The sequence below is a fragment of the Acomys minous genome, assembly GCF_964271855.1.
Source record: "Acomys minous genome assembly, chromosome: 11".
Classification (NCBI taxonomy): domain Eukaryota; kingdom Metazoa; phylum Chordata; class Mammalia; order Rodentia; family Muridae; genus Acomys; species Acomys minous.
Genome location: NC_140492.1, coordinates 47,442,435 through 47,456,712, shown reverse-complemented (window position 1 = coordinate 47,456,712; position 14,278 = coordinate 47,442,435). Strand labels below are relative to the sequence as shown.

Below are 14,278 nucleotides of genomic sequence, written 5' to 3'. Positions count from 1 at the left end.
CCGCCCGCGCGCCCATTGCGCAGGCGTGTTCTCTCCGGCGCTTCCGGGGGGCGGGCCGGTCCCGCCCCCACGGCCCCTACCGTTGTCACGTGTCGGGGGCGATTGTAGTCACGTGAGACCCAGGTGGCGGCGGGGCTTGTTGGGAGAGAGTGTAAAGAGGAAGGGGAAGCCGGAAGGGGTGCAAGTGGAGCTAGAGGACGAAAGACAGCTTGCAGGGGGGAAAAGAAAAGGCCGGCGGGGTGCTGCGCGCGCACCCGCCTCTGGCTCAGCCGGCTTGGGCCTCTGCCACCGCGGGCCAGGTGACAGCTGGGCCGGGTCGCCGCGTGCCGCCGCCCCTCCCCCCCCGGCCCGGCCGGTGCCGTCTGACGGGCTAGGTGCCAGTCGGCCACGTCCAGGGCAGTTTTTTTTTTTTTTTTTTGACTCCCCGGCCCGGAGTGCGACTGTCCCTCCCCGCCCCATCGCTGTTCCAGCCCCAGGATGCAGAATGTTATCAACACGGTGAAGGGAAAGGCTCTGGAAGTGGCCGAGTACCTGACCCCGGTCCTCAAGGTAAGAGGGCGGGTCTGGCTTGCTCTGCCCTGACCGTCCGAGTCTGGGTCCCCGGTGAGGACCGGTGTGGAAGATGGAGGGGCGGGACGCGCGGCCCGGTGCAGCCCCTTGCTCTGGGCTCCAGGGCCGGTTCCCAGGTTTGCTGGCTCCCCAGGTTCAACTTGAGCGGAGCTGCTGCATACCTGCTGTCTCTACCAGTCATTGCTGCTCTGTGCCTTGGAGTGCGAGGGCAGGTGGTGCGGTGCAGAGGTGGGAACACTGAATCAGGCATCCGTAGTCGTTTGAACAGGTATCTGGGTTAACCTTTGAAAAGATGACAGCTCCGTGGCTGACAGCATGCCACTTTTTCTTTCAAGCTTCATAGTCAAGTTTTGATTATCAGACGGTCTAATTCCCAACTTCTTCAGGTTTCAGAGGAACGTAGTAAATTGTAACGTGTTAGTAACTTTGAGCGGAACTAGAGCGAAATGTCTGGCTTCCTAAGCTTTTAAAGTAACCGGAACTGATTATTAATCGGTGATCCAATAGCAGCAATTCGGCACACTTCATCGTATATTGTACAGATGGGAAACCCTATAACGTTTTCAGGCGAAAGTTTCCACAAGTTAGCTGTGAGCACAGACTGGATTGCTTATTTTCAAAAGTACATTTCGAGAGCTGCATTCAGAATTTTCTTACACCCGCTAGGATACATCCTTTTCTGGTAACTTGATTTTGCTTTGAGAAAAGCGAGCAGTAATAGCAAATGAGTGGCAGATATTTGTAGTTTTTGTTATGTATTTAGCTTTCAAGGTAGAATTTTACTAATCTTAGTGCAGGCATGAAATACGCTGTTAGGCTGAGTAGGCTGATGGATCTTTCCTTGGCAAGGGGGGGAATGCTTGGTCTTTTTTTTTTTAATGTATATATTTAATGGAAAGCAAAAGAAATGAAATAAACACCCATGTGTGTACAGGAATTTTAAGCCAGCAACAAGGCTACTCTACTGGAATACAGACACATTTTAATCCCAGGAGAAAGAGCAAGCAGATCTCTGAGGTCAAGGCCAACCTGGTACAGAGGAAGTTTCAGATAGACAATAGCTTAGGTCCCTGCCTGATGGTGCACACCTTTAATCCCAGCACCTTGGAGACAGAGGCAGGCAGATTTCTGAGTTCTAGTCAGTTCTTGCTTGGTCTTTATCCTCCCTTTTCAATACTTATTTCTGAGACAACTTTGAAAAAATATATACACATATGATACATATATATACATATATGATATATACATATCATACATATATCATATATGTATATATAAATAAAAGCTGGGCGTGGTGGCGCACACCTTTAAGTCTACAGAACAAGTCCAGGGCAGCCAGGAGTACACAGAGAAACCCTGTCTCACAAAACAAAACAAAACAGAACAAAACAAAAGAGTCTGGAAGAAATGTAAGTGGGGATCTTAGCTCTTGGTTTGTTTATATGTTTACTGTAAAAGTCATTTTAGTTACCATTACCCTCTATTTAAGAATTGGAAGTAATTTCAGCATTGGAGTCAAATGATTCTATTGCATGTTATAATTTATTTCCAAAATATTGTATCTGCTTAGATTTCCCGCTTTAATGGTGTACCATCCATTCAACTTTTAGTCTCTGGGAGAGATGAGCAAAACACTTTCCAATTAAACATAAAATGGCTATGTCATAGATAACTTGTAGACTGGAACACACTATGTATAGAGTGGGCTAACCGTGAAATCTTACGGATTCCCCTGCCTTTGCCTCCCAAATGCTGAGGTTACAGGTGTCTGCCACCATGACTGGACACAATGTGTGGCATAATTTTTAGCATAAAAGAAAGAAATAACGTCTCTCCTTGTCATTCCTAGTTTGCAGAGAGAGTCCTTACAGATTCCTCCTAGATAAGGAAAGGCAAAGAGAAAAAAGGAAATATCCAGAAAGAAATGATGGCTTCTTCTTAGGAAGTGGAGGTTTAGAGAAGGCGTTCTTTGTTTATATAACATCTGTGATCTTGAAGGGTCTCAGATCAGTGGAAGCCTGAGTCGTCTTTATCTTGTGATTACTTTGGTGGAAGCTGACCTTACAGTAGCTGCCCTAGGATGCCACTACTGTCAAGCAGACTCTTGCCTCTAGAATTTTCTTTTTTTACCCCTCTCTTGGCCAGTAATGCTTTTTCCCCAGCCAGCCATATGGTTTGGTCCTTTGTCTATCCTTTATTTATTTATAATATATTTTGTACTTTAACACGTGTACAATGTTTTTTGATTAAATCCATTCCCCACCCCCTCCTCTAATCCAGTTACCCCCAACATATACCTCTGCCAACTTTATATTCTTTTCAATCCTCTGAGCCCAACTACTGCTGCCTGTGTGTGTGTTGGGGGGGCAGGGTGTGTGTGTGTGGGCTGTATAGGACCATCCACTTGAGCATGGATAACCTACCAGGGTCCACACCCTGGAGAAAACAGGACTTATCTTCCCCTACCAGCCATCAGCTGCCAGACGTTGGGAGGAGTGTTTGAAACTACCTTTTGGAGTTGCAAGGCTCAAACTCAGAGTGCCTGTCATTACCTGTACAAGACCAAGCCAATCAAAATGCAGCTGGGTACTGGAGGTGCTCACTAAGTTGAACCCCTGGCTGAGGACTTATTTTATTTTAATACCACCTCTTCCGTAGTTAATTCTTTTTTCTTCATGGTATGAAGATGAGTTCCTCCCCCCACTCCCTCCCCCACGCAGGCGTATAGCACATTGTCTCAAATAGTACTAGCATATAGTGGTCAATATTTGTTAAGTAAATAATATTCTTTTTATTTTGTAGACTACCACAAAGTCTTATTTTATAGGCTTTCAAGAAGTCTTATAATTGAAAATATAGAACAAAAATTAGCCAATAGCATTCTTGTGTTAGAAGTGTAGTGAAGCTTGACATGGAGGTGGTGACGCATTGCCTAGAACTCCAGTGTTCAGGAGACTGAGGCGGGAGGATTTGGGTTACACACTAGCGTGGCCAGAATAACAAATCCCTGTCCAGAAGAAGAAAAAACAAATAAATAAAAGGAAAAAAGTTGTAATGGAAATGAGAATAATGGGAAATATTACTTGGTTTAAATTAAACATTGGCTGTGTTAAAGTGCTAGAAAATGACTTGTTCACCATGCAGGGCCACTGTAATCTGGATATTGGTGTGCTTTTTTAGCATCCATGTTTTACTGTACGTCAGGTCAAATTATACTGCAAGTAATTTCTTGTAACTCATCTACATTATACCTGTATATCTTTGTAATCAAGGACCAGTGCTATTTCATACAGTGTTTTAGGTTTAAGCATTTTGTTTGTTTCATAGAATACTCTTGTCTAGGAGGGACAAATATTAGTCCCTAAGACATTTTTTAGTTTAATGTAAAGATGTTGTAATAACTTTATTCTTTTTGCTCTCTTTAGGAATCTAAATTTAAGGAAACAGGTGTCATCACCCCAGAAGAGGTGAGTGTTGAAGATACCCTAAAGCCTTTCTATTTTCACAATTATTTTAAACTAGTGCCCTTTTCTCTTTGGTAGTAAACATCTTGAATTTTTTGAAGAAAATTAGACTTAGGTAACTATAATAACTAGGTTAAGAGAATTGCTACTTCCCTTAGCAGATGAAATGTAAGGTCTTTTCATTTTTTGCTTCTCATATTTCTCAGTAGTCAAGCTCTGTTTGTAAGGGGAGTGGAAAAGACAGTTTTGTTGACTTGTCCTTATTGTTGTGTGAGGATATGCTCTGCAGTGGGCTCTAGCATTAGCTGTCTTGGCTCTGTTTAGACCAAATGTATATTTTATGACATTGTGTTGGAAACTTTGATAGTGATTTTTCTCTTAACATTCAGCTTAACTGTTACATAGTTTATTTTACTCTGTTTTCATTTTGTCTCATAAACAAGTTATGTTGAAAGTTAAATAATGCTAAAACTAGAGGGCTTTTTACCTGTTTCCTATGCTTTTTAAATGTTTGGCATAGAGTAATATTTTGAGTTTACTTGTTCATTTCACTTGCTCACCAAGTCTGTATTACGATTCATTTAAGTAGTTCACCCCTAGAGAAATTGATCCCAGAGACTTCAATTTTATGAATAGTTATGTGTGTATTACTTACTTGTTCTTAATAACCGTAAATAACAGTTTTGCTTAAGCTTGAGCTTCAACTTTCACTGAAACATTAGTCATTATATGATCATATTTCTTGTTTTGATAGAAACATTATAAAATAAGCTGTGTTATATGATGAGGCTCTGGCTGTGCTATCAATTAAAAGGCTTCAAATGAGAGAACGATCTTTCAGTTTAAGAGTGGCTTGGTATACTGATTAGATTTTTTTTTTAACTGCCATTATTCTTAATACAGACATGGGATGGTGTGGAAAGAGCCTACAGCATGTGTTCTTAGAACCATCTGTCTAATTTCTCTTAATTTAGGTAAATCACAGCTAGCTATACAGGCCTAGGCTTCCTATTTGCCCATCTGTAAAATGACGGGTTTGGAACAGACTTCTTTTGCTTTAGATGTCATGAATGTAATACGGTTGAATGCCAATTAAAAGTCTCATTAATTTTCTTCCCTATCAGGCATTGTTTAGCCATAGCTTTTTAAATTATCTGAAATCAAGAGCAGAGATAAGCATATGCTGTGCTTGCACACTTTGTCTTTATCTCTACTGTGTGAATATAACTAATTGTTGGATGCATTTATATAGAATTAAGGTGTTTACAAACAAAAATTCATCCTAACATGAATAATTTAATAGTCTCATGAAGTATGAATTTTCCCTTAAGAAATGTAAGGCAAAACTAGCTTAATATGATACAAAGCATGTAATGCTAGGCTCAGATAGAGCATAATTATAGGATTGAAATAAATTAGAATGAGGAAGACAATGGGAAGGTATGATTTGCTTGGGATAAATACTACATATTGAATTGAGTTGTTAATTTGTTTCTTATTTCTGGGCTCTTACCTATCAGTTTCCAGCTATCTTTTTGTTTTCATTGATAAATATGGAAATAGTTATGGTTGAAAAGAGAGGCAGCCCATATCTAATACAAATGCTGGTATAACTAATATAAATAGTGACATATTGAAGGCCAGTTGAGGAATAATATTGTCTGCTAAAGGGCAAATACTGATTGTATCTTATATGCAGTTTTAACCAGTATTGTGTATTAAAAAAATCAGAGAAGAATATTTACTTTGAGAAAGGTACTATAAGCAATTGGTAATTTGAAATTTGTTGCTAACATGTTATTTCATTTGAATCTTTGAAGCAAGTAATAGTGGCTATTGCTAATGTGGACAGACATCAACATGTGCTAATTATTGGTACAATTCTGTGGGTTTCTTTTTTCAGTTTTATTTCATAATGTTTTGTTACTTTAAAATAATTACTACCAAGAGACCACTAGATAAAAGTAATGCCTTATGACTTGAAGGCAATATAATGAAATTAACATTTTAAATTAATTTTTTGGCTTGCATTTGTTAACATGTTTCTTTGATGTAGTGATAAGTTCCTGACAACAACAGAGCTAAAAGCAGCACTTGGTTGTGGTAACCCCCAAATGCTCAGCACTGAAGGCAGAGAGAAGCTGCTTTTTTTATTTTGGTTTTTCATTACATAACCTCTTTAAATAATTTTTAAAAATATATTAAATAGGAAAAGTTTATGTTGGGAATAAAGTTGCCATATCTTAGCCTTGGTGATACAGCATCTTAAGTAGGATGTTTTCAGAGCACTTACATGGTTGAATTGTACTCTTTCAAATGAAAATGTACTTTTGGATAGATACACTTTCTCAAAAGGTATTGAGAATATGAAATGTATCCTAATTTTCTGCTGTGTAATAAACCCATAAATGATACAAAGTTCTACGTTAGAGCAGTTGCAAAATAGAAGCGCTTGGGAAAGCCTTTTCAAGTCTTTCCAGTTACACTGCAGCTCTGCTAAGCAGACTCTTGTTTTCTGCTTTTAAAAAAAGCAGCAAGGTTTATATCTTTAGTGAGATTACCTTCTATTCATGTGGACTACACATTTTTCAAATATTAAATTGTTTGTTCCTGAGTCTAATTTTTATTTGTGAAGAAAAGTGAAAGCTTACATAATATTCAGCTTGGTCAGAAAGCCCAAGGGACCCATTATTTCTTTTTTCCTTCTTTTTCTCTCCCCTTTGCTTTGTACCTCTCCCTCTCAGAAACTTTTGGGCAGGTGTCATGTATCCCGGGCCAGTCTGGAGCGCACTAGGTAGCTGACCTTGCACTCGGATTCTCCAGCTTCCACCTCGGAAGTGCTGGGCTCCAGCCTGGAACCCACACCTGAATTTATAGATGTTTTCAGTTAGGCCAGAATTTATCTCCTTACCCCCTGACCATTGTTTGTTACTATAGTTTTTTTTTCCTTCTTAATGAATCACTTTAAGAATGTAATAAGGTTTTTAACATTAGGCTGGAGGATATAGCTCAGCCACAGAATGCTTGCTTGGTTAGCATGCCCCAAGTTTGATTCCCCAGGGCCACCAAAAAAAAAAAAGTTCTTAAAAAAACAGTAGAGGGCTGAAGAGATGCTGCAGTTGTTAAGAGTACTTGTTTTTGTAGAAAACCTGAGTCCGGTTTCCAGCAACCACATGGTGGCTGACAACCATCTCTAACTTCAGTTCCAGGGGACTTGATGCCTTTTTCTGGCTCCTGTGGACACCAGGAATATACACACACGCAGACAAAACACTTAGAAAATAATTCTTTAAAAAAATTAATAAATAATATAAGAGGAACAAGAAACTGCCTCTATGATTTAATGAAGCAGGCTGGCATTATGGACCTAGATCTATTTATTTATTTAAACATTTTTTCTTGAGTTTCCAGCCTTAACAAGACTCTATTTATTGAATTGCAAGATCTTGAAACTTGAAGTTCATTGCCTTGTCTTTGGTGATTTCAGGTTTGAAACATGATTTGATGATGAAAATTGAATTAAAGATAACAGTGTTTGCCTGCCTTGGTGGCACAGTGAAATACTGGAAGGCAGAGGCAGAGGTGATAGACCAACCTTGTCTATAAAGCAAGTTCCAGAACACCCAGGGCTACACAGAAAATAAAACAAAAAGATAACAGTGTTCTTCCAAAATTAAGTTGAGTTTTTATAGGTGCTAAGTAAAACTTTAAGTTTATAAATTGAAAATGAATCTTCAGGTTGATAAAGCAGGTTTTGTGCTATTTTCATTTTAATTATTAAGTATCAGAGTTAGCCAGGGTGATGAATTTGGTATTTTGCCACTCTGTACTCAAGTGATGTTCTATGTTTCTTTTCCGCTTTTTCCATATTCCTTGCACACCCTGAATAGTTTGTAGCAGCTGGAGATCACTTAGTCCACCACTGTCCAACATGGCAATGGTAAGTACTGCGGAGTGAAAATTGCAACACTGCTGACAGGTGTGTAGCTTTAGAACTACAGGCAGTTTGTAATTAGGTTACTATATGTAAAGTAGCATGACAAACATAAATTTCTTCCTTAGGTTTGTCTACTAAACAGTACCACAGTATTACACCAAGGAATATACAGTGTAGGGCGGGATAGGTGTATTTTACTTTGCTCTGTTAGCACAAAGAATTGACAGATTCAAACCCACTTCTTTGCTGGTATTTTCTTTGTTTGCTCTAGATGTGATCTTGTGATTCTTCTAAAAATGTGATTAGGAGTTTAATAAATTTCAACACTTTTGAACATTTTTATCACAAATACAGAGATTTTATGGAGTTTATATTCTTTAAGATATAATGCCTGAACTTTATATCCCAGGTGAGCGTTATGCGCCCTCTGTAGTCAGCGGGGAATAGGCCCATAATGAATCACAATTAATTCTTCATTAACATTACTTTCAAATACTAAAGTAATTTAACATAAATATGCTTTAGAATAAATGAATTTTGTTACTTTTAAGTACTAATGGATGAGGCTTCTAAAGTGTTATTTCAGTACTGGCTGAACTGTTTTATGTTACAATTGTCTGTAATTAATCAGCTATTTCCATGCATATATTGTATGCATGATTTAACATGTTGTATCCTTTTCATTAATGTTTTTCAATTATACTTGGAAGATACAATTCTAATGGTTGGATTCTAGAATGACAAGGTTGTAGTTGCCACCAGTTTCCTTTTTGGCTAAAGAATTGAATTACCTGAATTATTTTAAGCCAAAGTGAGAAAATTCTTTCATTTGTGATCTGTTTTAGTTCCTTTTATTTTTATTTTTAACATGTACCCAAAATAGTTGTCATTGGCTTTTATTAATTGTTGTGTATCTTATGGGGTATTAATTCTTAAGTACCAAGAAGTGCAGGGTTGTCAGCTTCATGTGTTTGTATGTACACATGTGTTTAATTTTGCTTTAAATTTTAAAAATCAAGTTCTTGCCATAGAACATGATTTACTATGTTCATGTGTGCATGTTCTAAATTTCTTGCTACAATTAGGTTCTGATGTATTTACACACACACATGTCAGTAAGGTAACACTTGATTAGAAGAACTTATTTGACTTTTAATATGACAGACCCACATTTCATTATTGAGAATCTTTCTTGTTGCACAGTGAGGAAGAGCAGTATATGTAGTGACTTTTTTTTAACAGGTGTTAGTAGTTAGGATTACTACATTTATAGGTTTAAAAATTACTGTGCATGTGAGTGTGTGTTTGAGACAGCATGCCAGAGTATGCATATGGAGACCACAGAGCAATGTATGGGGTCAGTTCTCTCCTACCTCATGGGTGCTAGAGATTGGCTCAGATGGTTGCAAACACTCTTAGCCACTAAGACATCTTGCCTGCTTTATTTTTATGGATTGTGATTGTTGAAATAATTGTACTGTAACTGAGAACTCAGTCATACTTTGTGTCAGTGCCCACACTTTTGTCTGAATAGCTGGGATGAAGAAATAATTAATTTTAAATTAGTCCTAGAAGCAAATATTTCTATGCTAATATATTCATGTACACAAGCCATCATGATCTTATTTTAACTTCTTCCCTTAAAACTTCATGCTCTGATGTTGAATCCTGATAGTTGAGCTTGTTGGAAGATTATAAGATTTTCAAATGCTATTCCTGGCTTTACCTTTTCTCAAATCTATGGTGTTTAAATGTAAAAAGCTTGAAAAGGCATCAGAACTTCAAACTTATGTGTTGGTATCATATGCCAGCTCTGTCCTGGCCAGACCTAGTAGATGATGCTCAGAAGACTGTATGCATTCTTAATGGGAGACGCCAGAATAGCTCTGAATTGCTAGCAGTTGGCCCTGACTCCCAGCAGCGTCCTGGAGTCACTGAACTTGATCCTGGCTCCTCTAGCCTCTTTTTCAGACTGTGAGACTCTGAACCCCTTTAAACATTCATTTTCTTATTTATAAAGTAGGAACAGTAGTATTCCTTGCCTCTTACTATTATAAGAATGTATTGATAATAATAGCTCATGCTAGAGCTGGAGGTCCTATAATTACATGCTGTAACTGGAATTTTTCATTGTTGTTTGCTTTTAAACATTATTATTCTCAGTATTACCATCTTTGATTCAGGCATCTTTTATCTTTTATTTTCAATTTTGAACACTGGTAGGAGGAGGGATTCAAAGCACTTTTAATGTATAGTCAGTGTACAAAGTGATGTTTCATGAAGAAATTTCCCTTTACATAGACCATATTCAGCCATTACCCACTTACCCTTCCCAGCCCCTCCTTATAGGGCATAAGGGATCTTGCTGATTGTCTTGTGTTGTGTGTAATACCACAGTCTTTCCTGTCCCTTGTCCTAATTGAAAAAGAAGCAGCACTTTGATATTAACCATCTGAGAAGCTGTACAATGGGATAGATTATGAAAGAGCTGTATTTTAAATTAGTCCTAGAAGCAAATATTTCCATGCTAGTATATTCATGTACACAAGCCATCATGATCTTATTTTAACTTCTTCCGTTAGAGGCAAGTGTAATAGTTTCCTAGTTCTATTATTTTACTATTTTGGCCTAATATTAAATAAAATTCCCTTCTGTCTGCATCTCCTCATATATTTCACTCATGAGTATATGGTTTTCTATGCCCTTACTTAATAGCAGACTTCCCTAACCAGCCCTAGAGTAATTTTCACAGAAATGCAGATCTATGTAGTCTTAGATTTTCATGTGATATCTTCTGTTACATATTTAACTTTCAAAATATTTTGTATGTTGATGCTTTTTACTGTTTTTAAAGGGCTACAGGGGAAGAATTGAAAGTGAAGGCATATCTACCAACAGGGAAACAATTTTTGGTAACCAAAAATGGTAAGATTTATATCATTCTATATATTAGTATATTGAAACAACAAAATCCCAGTTACAGTTATTGATCATAATTTATGCCTGCAGTTATGCTTGAAACTTCTTACAGATGGAAATATGAAAATTTCAATCTTTAGGTTTCCTATTCCAGGAATGTTTTCCAGTTGATTTTTATCCCTTCCTTTTTAGTTCTTTTTTTTTTTTTAACCAAGAATATCTAATTGTCAAGAAATGAAAGATGTCGTCCCCAGGATTCCTCTTAATAGTTTTTAAATTGATTTCATACTCATAATATATTTAGCTGTTTAATTTTAATTTTATGACATGAATTTTTATGGAACATGAAATTGAGTCCACCTTTAACATGTAAAAGCTCAAAGTTAAAGATTTTATTACCCATTGTGCCATCAAAAGTTTACACACAGGCACAAAAACTCTTCTAAACAATGTCATCTTATTTATGGAAATTAATTTTTGAACCATCAGAAGATTGTGATAGTCTTAAAATAATTATAAAACAATACATTGACTTCTGTCCTAATTTAACGTATGCTAGGAAGGGAGCTAATATGTAGTAAGTAGCAGTTTTTGTAGACATGGTGTCTGTGTGCATTGTCCTGCACAGAGGGATGGAAGAAGGCTAGCTGGACTGTATAGTAAGTGCAAAGCCAGCCTGACCTATATCAGGGGACTGTGTGCTCTCCTTCAATTTCAGTGGTCAAAATTCCAATTCTATTTCAATGATTAAAAAACAGCATCTCTCTGGTAGAGGGCTTGCTTAGTTCAAAGCCTTGTGTTTGTGATACAGTACCACAAAACAAGCAAACAAAACAAAAATCCTAGAAGTCATTTATTTTTGAGGTTGATAATTTATATCCTTCTTGTTTAATCAGGAAATTAATAGTGGTCTCCTGCACATCGTGTTTATATCATATGATGTCAGCTATAGGTTTCTGAAATAATAATACTTGTTAATTAATATAATCTATATGAAAAATTTAGGACCTGTGTTATATTAGCAAGTAAAACTTAGCAGGTTGTGGAATTTTAATCTATTTATTCTTTGTAAATAAATGGAACCTAGATTTGAATTGTATAATTTATATTGACAGTTACTTTACCCTTGCACTTGGAGGTCACCTCTACTACCTTTCAGTATGACAGGTGGTGTTTGTATATTCTGAAACCAGGGCCATTAGTGTGAAATATTCATTAGTTATTCATTAGCTTGGAGCTGAGCAGCAGCATCTGGCTTAAGCCACCTGTTCCTCACAAATCATCATGGCAAAGGAAGACAGAGATGCTCACACCAGAGCCTTTTTACTTGTCTTTTAATAAGGCGGATTGGGAAAGGATTAATAGGGCCAGATAATGATGTGACTGTGGGCTGAGTATAACTCTTAAATTAATAGTCTCATTGGAGGGGAAAGGTTCACTTAATATTTTGGTAGTATTCAGTTTTTTTTAATGATAGAAGGTTTCTCTTATTATTAGTGGGTTATATACTAGTAATTGTATTTGATGTTTGGTTTTTTAAAATAGTTCCATGCTACAAACGGTGTAAACAGATGGAGTATTCAGATGAATTGGAGGCCATCATTGAAGAAGATGATGGTGATGGGGGATGGGTAGACACATACCACAACACAGGTAAGAGCTATACAGAGTGACATGTATTTAGTTTACATTAGTTAAAATGTTTTCATAATCTTTTATAATATGCTTGATTTAAAATTTTAAAAAAGATACATAAGATGCAGTTTTGTCCCCAAAGTCTTCACCCACAAAAAGTAGTACCTGCTGCTTCAGTTGCAGTTTGAAACATTCATTTACTTCTATTATTTATAAATAGAAGAAAAAATAATAAATTCAACAAAAAGTACTGAATGCGCATTTGATTTTGTTCAGAATCTGTTGTGTTAAAGCCTAGAGGAAGTGGTAGGTTCCGCATAATTGTAAACCAATTCCATCAATCATTTCCCCTGACTGTTTCGTGTTAGGGTCTCCTCCACCATCCTTCCCCTCCCCATCCCAGATCCTATAAAGACTTTAATCCTCTTCATCAGCTTTCTCATGGCTGGGAGATACAGGTAGTACATTGGTAGTAAATTGCCTGTTGACTGACTCGAATGATTATTTACAGTTTGATCTCCTCTGAAAATCTGCAAAGGTACTTTATTTTCTAGCTGTAATTCAGAAACACTATCCTAAACTTCAAGAGCCTACATTTAAGGTCATAATGCACAGAGCTAAGTGGGTATTAGTATGTTTGGACTGGCAAACGTCTACAAAAATTTGACAGCTAAAAAACATTTGCTTAAGGATACAGAATAATATGTCATTTTTCTTATGTGTAAAATAATAATTGTATTTTTCTTTGGTTTGTTTAATACATATAATAAGTTTAACGTTCATTAGAGACTCAGGAGAAGGCAGTGCTCCCAGCTGAGGCTAATTCTCTCGCTTTACTTTGTCCACATTTCATTGCTGCTTTTTTCTATTACTAGCCCCCATGTTAGTCAGTGCTTTAGAGGAACAGAACCAGTAGGAGGAGTGTGATGATACTGCTATAAGGATAGGTATGACAGGAGAAACCGCAGCTTTCTATTATGCTAGAAGAAAGCCATGGGCTATAGGAATGGATTTACTTATTGGCTTTACCTTCTCTTCAGTGATGCTATAATTTTATAAAAAAGATGAAATAAGGCCCAGGAAATATATGATATGATAATGTAGATTTAGTTATGATATAATTGTCAGGCCTCAGTGTAATACCTTCCTTCTTCCTCTATAGCCAGAACTTAAAGCCTGTTCACTCACAGTATAGAATCTCTTGTGGAAATTTTAGTTCCCCAGTTCCAGTCCTTTCAGGATCACTGCTACACTATAATATAAGTAGATTTGTTTTACGGAATTGGCTTATATGACAATTGAATTTTACAGGGGTATGCCCCAGCAGGGATGGTCAAGATTGCAATCAGTTTTTAGACCTTCATTTCTTCTTCTCTTCTTCAGTTGATTGGATATGATCTACCTACTTTTCCTTTTTTTCATTGTTTATTTACTTTATATCTCAATCACTGCTCTCCCTCCCTCCTCTTCTCCCACTCTTTCCCTCTTCCTTCTCCCCTCCCCACCCCCTCTCTTTCTCCTAAAACAAAAAAAAGGAGAAGCCTCCCATGGATATCAGCCCACCTTGGCATGATAAGCCATAGTAAGACTAGTCATGTCTTCTTCTATTGAGGATAGAAGGCAGCCCAATTAGGGGAAAGGGATCCAAAGGCAGGCAACAGAGTCAGAGACTGCCCCTGCTTCATTTGTTGGGACACACATGAAAACCAAGCTGTACATATGTGTAGGGGATCTAGGTCCACGCCATACATGC

The 14,278-nt window shown here is 37.5% G+C and overlaps 1 protein-coding gene across 1 annotated transcript in view; it reads left to right on the top strand.

Annotated features, from left to right (window-relative positions):
* Positions 1 to 147: 147 nt before the first annotated feature.
* The window catches only part of ATG3 (autophagy related 3), a 33,419-nt gene continuing 19,288 nt past the window's right edge, over positions 148 to 14,278 (top strand). The window contains exons 1-5 of the mRNA XM_084800878.1: positions 148 to 549; positions 3,996 to 4,037; positions 7,925 to 7,974; positions 10,826 to 10,896; positions 12,436 to 12,543. Of these exons, the coding sequence (XP_084657004.1) occupies positions 478 to 549; positions 3,996 to 4,037; positions 7,925 to 7,974; positions 10,826 to 10,896; positions 12,436 to 12,543 (343 nt within the window). The 5' untranslated portion in view covers positions 148 to 477. The remainder of the gene's footprint in view (positions 550 to 3,995; positions 4,038 to 7,924; positions 7,975 to 10,825; positions 10,897 to 12,435; positions 12,544 to 14,278) is intronic.